Source organism: Mandrillus leucophaeus, unplaced genomic scaffold (genome assembly GCF_000951045.1).
Source record: "Mandrillus leucophaeus isolate KB7577 unplaced genomic scaffold, Mleu.le_1.0 Scaffold79, whole genome shotgun sequence".
NCBI lineage: Eukaryota > Metazoa > Chordata > Mammalia > Primates > Cercopithecidae > Mandrillus > Mandrillus leucophaeus.
The window spans coordinates 3,403,511-3,410,841 of NW_012108585.1; the positions used below are offsets into that span (position 1 = coordinate 3,403,511).

The following is a 7,331-nucleotide window of genomic DNA, read 5'->3' on the forward strand; positions in this document are numbered from 1 at the left end:
TGCACTCCAGCCTGGGCCAAAAAAAAGCTCAAAAAAAAAAAAAAGATATATTGGGACTTCATTCCGTTTCCTGCCATACAATGCCTAAAATGCTTGCAATCTTCAAAATGAGGTGTCTTTTTGTATGCTAATGAGTCGGTTTAGGGCTTGCAGCCCCTAGGTAGCTTCAGGATGGGACCAGACTCCAGAAAGACCAAGGGTGGGATTAGAGGGGTGGAACTTTCAGCCACACCCTCCAACCTCAGGGAGCTGAGAGGGGCTGAAGGTCAGGTTGATCACCCATGGCCAATGGTTTAATCAATCATGCCTGTGTAATGAAGCCACCGTGGACACCTAGAAGGACTGGGTTTGAGGAGCTTCCAGAAAGCCGAACACGTGGAGGGACCTGAAGGGTGGCGTACCCAGGAGGGAACATGGAAGCTTCTCCAACCTTCCCACGTGTCTTGCCCTGTGTGTCTCTTATCCTTTGTGAGATCCTTTATAATAAACTGGTAAAGGTAGGGGATGTTTCTCTGAGTTCTGTGAGTTACCCTGGCAGGTTACTTGATCCTAAGAGTAGGATTGTAGGAACCTCATCTATAGCTGGTGGGTCAGAAGCACAGGTAGAACAACCCAGGGCATGGGATTGGCATCAGAAGTGGGAGGCAGTCCCACGGAACCGAGCCCCCACCCTGTGGGATCTCCTGGCTTCAAGCAATCCTCCTGCCTCTTGGCCTCCCAAAGTGCTGAGATGATAGGTCTGAGCCACCATGCCCAGCCCTGTTTTTCTCAGTGAGGCTTTTTGATTGGTAAATTATCTATTTTTGTCTCAAAATGCCTCTGTTTGATCTTCACTCTTGAATGATTTTTTGTTTGGGTTTTAAATTCAAGATTAACAGATATTTTCTTTTAACGGTATGGTGATGTTATATTGAGTCTTCTAGTGTTACTGTTACGAAGTTTGCTATCAGTTTGTTGTTGTTGTTTTTGAGACAGAATCTCCCTCTGTCACCCAGGCTGGAGTGCAGTGGCGCAATGTGGGCTCACTGCAACCTCTACCTCCTGGGTTCAAGCGATTCTCATGCCTCAGCCTCCCAAGTAGCTGGGATTACAGGCGCCCACCACCACACCCAGCTAATTTTTGTATTTTTAGTAGAGACAGGGGTCTCACTATGTTGCCCAGGCTGGTCTCAAACTCCTGACCTCAAGCGATCCACCTGCCTTGGCCTCCCAAAGTGCTGGAATTAAAGGCATGACCCACCACACCAGGCCAAGAAGTTCAATATCAGTTTAATAGTCCTTCCTTTCTAGATAATCTGCCCTTTTTCATTCTCCATGCTTTAAAGATCTCTGTTTTGGGTATTCTGCAGTGTCCCTATGTTATGTGTTCCTTTTATTTGAATTTATCCTGGTTAGGATTCAGCATGGTTCCTGAATTACTGGAGTCATCTCTTCTATTCATCTGGAAAATTGCCTGGTATTATCTCTTCCAATGTTGCTCTACTTTATTTATTTATTTTCTGTGTTCTCTTTTTCTGGAATTCTGATGTTGAATTGCTTATTCTGTTCTCCTTGCTCTTTACTGTCATTTAAAAAATACATTTGGGTAATTTCCTCAGCTCTGTCTTCCAGATCGTTACTTCTTTATCTAGCTGTATCTAACTTGTTAATCCCAACCATTGAGTTTTAAAATCAGTGACTAAAATGTTTATTTTTAAATGTTTGATGTAGTTCTTTTTCCAACCTACTTTGTATTTTTGATAATATCTTGTTCTTTCCCATATTTACAATTCCTTATTTAGGTCAATAATCATTTAAACATAATCTCTTCAGAGATTTTCCGCCTGGGACCACTGTTTATTTTTAAGAATTGACTGGAGGTTACTAAGCGATATAAAATTCAAATTTCAAATCCATTAAAGGGTAGGCCCTTGGTTACAAATTTTTTTTTTATAAGAATTCTTGGCCGGGCGCGGTGGCTCAAGCCTGTAATCCCAGCACATTGGGAGGCCGAGATGGGCGGATCACGAGGTCAGGAGATCAAGACCATCCTGGCTAACACGGTGAAACCCCATCTCTACTAAAAAATACAAAAAACTAGCTGGGCGAGGTGGCGGGCGCCTGTAGTCCCAGCTACTCAGGAGGCTGAGGCAGGAGAATGGCGTGAACCCGGGAGGCGGAGCTTGCAGTGAGCTGAGATCCGGCTACTGCACTCCAGCCTGGGCGACAGAGCGAGACTCCATCTCAAAAAAAAAAAAAAAAAAAAAAAGAATTCTTTTTTATATCTAGAATTTAGGCTAAGACAGAGAATCTTTTTTTGTTTTGTTTTTGTTTTTGTTTTTGAGATGGAGTCTCTGCCTAGGTTGGAGTGCAGTGGCGCGATCTCAGCTCACTGCAGCCTCTGCCTCCCAGGTTCAAGTCATTCTCTTGCTTCAGCCTCCCAAGTGGCTGGGATTATAGGCATGTGCCACCATGCCAAGCTAATTTTTGTATATTTAGTAGAGATGAGGTTTGCCATGTTGGCCAGCCTGGTCTTGAACTGCTGACCTCAAATGATCCTCCCGCCTCAGCCTCCCAAAGTACTGGGATTATAGACATGAGCCGCTTCACCTGGCCCAGAGAATGCCTGGCCCAGAGAATCTTCACTGTCACATTTTGTCAGTGTTCTACTGGTTCTCTGAGGATGTAGGTGTAGTTCCCAGTTTCAGCTTCTCTGCATCTCTCCGGTCTAAGGTCTCATCTCTGAGCATCCATTATAACCCAGCTGTGGCCAGGCATGGTGGCTGCCTCCATGGGAGGCCAAGGAGGGAGAGCTGCTTGAGGCTGGAAGTTCAAGACCAGTCTAGGCAACATAGTGAGACCTCTACAGTAAATACATAATCTCTACAATAAATAAATAATTAGCCAGGCATGGTGGTGTGTGACTAGAGTCCCAGCTACTCAGGAGGTTGAGGCAGGAGGATCTCTTAAACCCATGAGTTCAGTGCTGTACTAAGCTATGATCTTGCCAGTGTGCTTCAGCCTGGGCGACAGAGCAAGACTCTGTCTCTAAACAATAAAAAAAAATGTAAAAATTTAAAGTGATGAAAAATAAAAAACCAGCTTCCTCATTACTAAGGGAGCTTTGCTCAGTTGTTTATAAATTTATTTATAAAATGAGAGTTTTAAAATCATCTTATCTACTATATTGCCAGAAATTAAAGTTGACAACTCTTTCAAGTAGTTTGTTTTGGGCCGGGCATGATGGCTCACGCCTGTAATTTCAGCACTTTGGGAGGCCGAGGTGGATGGATCACCTGAGGTCAGGAATTTGAGACCAGCCTGGCCAACGTGGCGAAACCCCGTCTCTACTAAAAATACAAAAATCAGCTGGGTGTGGTGATGTGTGCCTGTAATCCCAGCTACTCCGTAGGCTGAGGTGGGAAAATTGCTTGAACTTGGGAGACGGAGGTTACAGTGAGCCGAGATTGCACCGCTGCCCACCAGCCTGAGTGAGAGAGGAAGACTCCGTCCCCCCCCAAAAAAAAAGACATTTGTTTTGTAAGTATGGAAAAATGTTTTCATGTTTAGAATAGAGTCAAGACCAGAATTTCTGGTAAGAGAATAAGCTAGTTTATTATTGATCAAGCGACTCTGCCCCCAGACAAACTCTAATGAAAACTGACTTTAACAGCCACAGAGACCACAGACGATACTTGTTACACTAAAAAGACCAGTGACTCTGAAGGGCTGAGAACAAGACCTTGGCCTGCACCTTGGTCTCACTGCGCGACCTTGGGCGCGTCCTTAGGCCTTTGGGCCTCAGTGCCCTTTTCAGCAAGCTGAAGGAGCTGGCTTAGGTTTCCTTGTGTGGGGGGGTTCCTGCTTTTTTTTTTTTTTTGCGATGGAGTCTCGCTCTGCTGCCCCGGCTGGAGTGCGGTGGCACCATCTTGGCTCACTGCAACCTCTGCCTCCCGGGTTCAAGTGATTCTCTGGCCTCAGCCTCCTGAGTAGCTGGGATTACAGGCACCTGCCACCATGCCCGGCTCATTTTCTTATTTTTAGTAGAGACGGGGTTTCGCCGTGTTGGCCAGGGTGGTCTTGAACTCCTGACCTCAGGGGATCCACCTGCCTTGGCCTCCCAAAGTGCTGTGATTATAGGTGTAAGCCACTGTGCCCGGCCGGTTCCTGCTTTAAGTATCAGTGGCTCTACCCTCTTTCCCACTACACGTCTGCGCCAGCTGCTTTGCCAAGCTCCTTTTGACCTCTCCTCCTGGGATGTGCCTCCCACACTTAGCCCCTCCCTTCCCTCGACCCTCACCCCCACCCTCACAGTGCCTCTCTGTGAAGAACATTGTCTTTCTCACAGGCCGTGGGTGGGAGATGAGGGGTTTGAGGGTATGGAGGGGAGTGATAAGCAAGGAACGCTCTGGGAGGTCTCACTTTAGAGGGTCCGAGGTGGAAGTGGTGAACTCGGGGGTTTAGACCCCCAGCCTGGGTTTGGGCTGCTGGACTGCATTACTCTTCAAGGCTGGTCAGGGAGAAGGGACGGGCAATGTGTGTGGTGGGGTGAGGTCCTCCTTTACAAGTGGACTCAGTGGCTGGGATGGGGAGAAGTTGGGGGCTCTGGGAGGGCTGTGGGAGGTACGTGGTTCCCACCTGGTACTCATAACCCAAAAACTGCCTTAAGATGACTAGTATGTCCTGCTCTTTCATAAACCCCTGAGAACTGTGTCTGGAAGCTTACAGCTTGGATGGTTGGAGCCGAGAGGTCACTGGATTTGTTTCATGTTAGGGGAAGGCGGGGTTGTGGCCATGAGCCCCCAGAGGCACCAGAAAGTCAATCCTGCCATTGCACCAGTGTGTGAGGAGCTGCCCAGACTGTTTCTTTTAGACAGAGCCTGAGTCGGGAAGGGAACAGGAGAACAGTGACCTATATTATATTGTATATGCATTTTTAAAAATTTTTCATTGTGGTAAAAAAGACCACAAAATTTACCATCCTAACCCTTTTTAAGTATCCAGGTTGGTAGTGTTAAGTATATTCATGTTGCTGTGCGGCAGATCTGCAGAAACTTCTTCATCGTGCAAAACCGAAACTCTACCCCTCAAGTCACAAGTCTCTGTTTCTTTCTCCCACCAGCCCCTGGTAACCACCATTTACTCCGTTTCTATTAGTTTGACCACTTAAAAACATTTTTTTTTTTTAACATTTTAGTAAAGATGAAGTCTTGCTGACTCCTGGACTCAAATGATCTTCCTGCCTCAGCCTCCCTAAGTGCTGGGAGCCACTGCACCCTGCCAACTACTTTATTTTTATTGTATTGTATTTATTTATTTTGAGACTGCCTTGCTCTGTCACCCAGGCTAGAGTGCAGTGGCGCAATCATGGCTCACTGCAGCCTTGACTTCCCAGGCTCAAGTGATTCTCCCCCCTCACCCTCTGGAGTAGCTGGGACTGTAGGTGTGAGCCAGCACACCTGGATAACTTTTTTTTTAATTAATTTTTTGTAGAGATGGGGTCCCCCTATATTGACTAGACTGGTCTGAAACTCCTGGGCTCAAGGGATCCTCCTGCCTCAGCCTCCCAAAGTGCCGGGATTGTAGGCATGAGCCACTGTGCCTGGCCTAATGTGGCTGCTTTAGATACCTCGTCAGTGGAACCATGTCGTGTTTGGGTTGTTTTGTAACTGGTGTATTTCACTCAGCGTAATGTCCTAATCAGGAGACTCTGCCCCCAGACAGAGTGCTGTGCTGCAGCACGTGTCCAGGTTGCCTTCCTTTTTAAAGCTTACATGTTGCTGTAAGTATAGACCCATTTCGTTCATCCATTCATCCATTGATGGACATGTGGGTTGTTTCTACCTTTTGGCTCTTGCGAATAATGCCACCATGAACGTGAGTGTGCACATATCTCTTTGAGACCCTGCTTTCCGTGTTTTTGGGTATATACCCAGATGTTGGGTCATATGGTCTCGCTCTGTCGCCCAGGCTGGAGTGTCATGGCGGGATCTCGGCTCACTGCAACCTCTGCTTCCCGGATTCAAGCGATTCTCCTGCCTCAGCCTCCCGAGTAGCTGAGATTACTACAGGTGCCTGCCACCACACCTGGCTAATCTTTGTATTTTTAGTAGAAATGGGGTTTCACCGTGTTGGCCAGGCTGGTCTTGAGCTCCTGACCTCAAGTGATCCACCTGTCCCAGCCTCTCAGAGTGCTGGGATTACAGGCGTGACCCCCAGCGCCTGGCCTGCACAATTTTGCATTCCCACCAATAGTCCCCAGTATTTTGCATGCTTTTTGCCCGGTGTTGATTTAATGTCAGTGCATCCCTGGCACTGCGTCCTTGTCTCCTACTTCTCAGCCCTTGTCTGGGTTCCTAGAACCTTGATGTCAGGGAGTGCCTAGGTCATTGTGCTCATTCGACAGATGGGAAGACGAGCTCTCCAGAGGAGAAATGACCTGTTCAAGTCCCCAGGCCTGATTCTCACAGACCTGTCACTTGACGCTTTGCTTCCTGAGCAACTGATTTGGGCTCTGGCACTCCCTGGAGTGCCCTCATCCTATGACCCACACAGTTCGTCCACTTCTCACCGGGGCTGCGGTTCCTGTCCCCACAGGTCCAACGGGCGCCCCTCCAAGCAGAGCCTTGGAGGGCAAGGCCGGCACCATTACCTCCAACGAGTGGAGCTCTCCCAACTCCCCTGAGGGGAGCAACGTCTCTGGGGGCAGTCAGGCGCTGGACAAGCCCATCGACAATGATGCAGAGGGCGTGTGGAGCCCGGACATTGAGCAGAGTTTCCAGGAGGCCCTGGCCATCTACCCGCCCTGTGGCCGCCGTAAAATTATCCTGTCGGACGAGGGCAAGATGTACGGTAAGGAGCCCGTCAGGTTCGGCCCCGTACCTGAGGCTGAGGCAAGGGGCCGACACGGAAACCTTGGGGTTCCTGCCAGGCCGCGGAGGGGGATGGCCACTTGGGGCTTCGTCACGTGGACACTGCTTTCTTCCTTCCTGGGCTCCCAGGGATGGGGGCCCTGAGGAGAAGCCTGTGAGGGGGTGTGGAGGGTGGGGCCCCTGGCGGTGAGCAGCTGTGGGAGTGGGAATCTTGGAGAGTTTGGAAAGGGCGAGTCTGGGTAGGGTAGAACGTCCCCCCAGAGCAGACGGGGAGCACCCCACAAGCTGTACCCCAGCAGGTGCCTGAGCACCAGGCTGCCCACTTTGACTGAAGGATGCTCAGTCATCCCCTCTTTCCCTCAGTCACTCACTCATTCGTGCGGCAGACACATGCCGGGCCTTCTGTGTGCCTGGTGTGGGCTGGGCAGGTCTGGTCCCAGCCCGTCATCTGGGGTGCGGGGAATGTGAACTCACAGATAC

At 49.1% G+C, this 7,331-nt stretch overlaps 1 protein-coding gene across 3 annotated transcripts in view; it reads left to right on the forward strand.

The window, feature by feature from the left end:
- TEAD4 (TEA domain family member 4) overlaps nt 1-7,331 on the forward strand; it is a 100,220-nt gene that overhangs the window by 36,606 nt on the left and 56,283 nt on the right. For 2 of the 3 annotated variants that reach the window (XM_011967171.1, XM_011967170.1), the window contains exon 2: nt 6,577-6,831. The exons of the other annotated variant lie outside the window; for it this stretch is intronic. In XM_011967171.1, coding sequence (XP_011822561.1) covers nt 6,825-6,831 — 7 coding nt within the window. In that variant the 5' untranslated portion in view covers nt 6,577-6,824. The remainder of the gene's footprint in view (nt 1-6,576; nt 6,832-7,331) is intronic. 3 annotated transcript variants of the gene reach the window in all.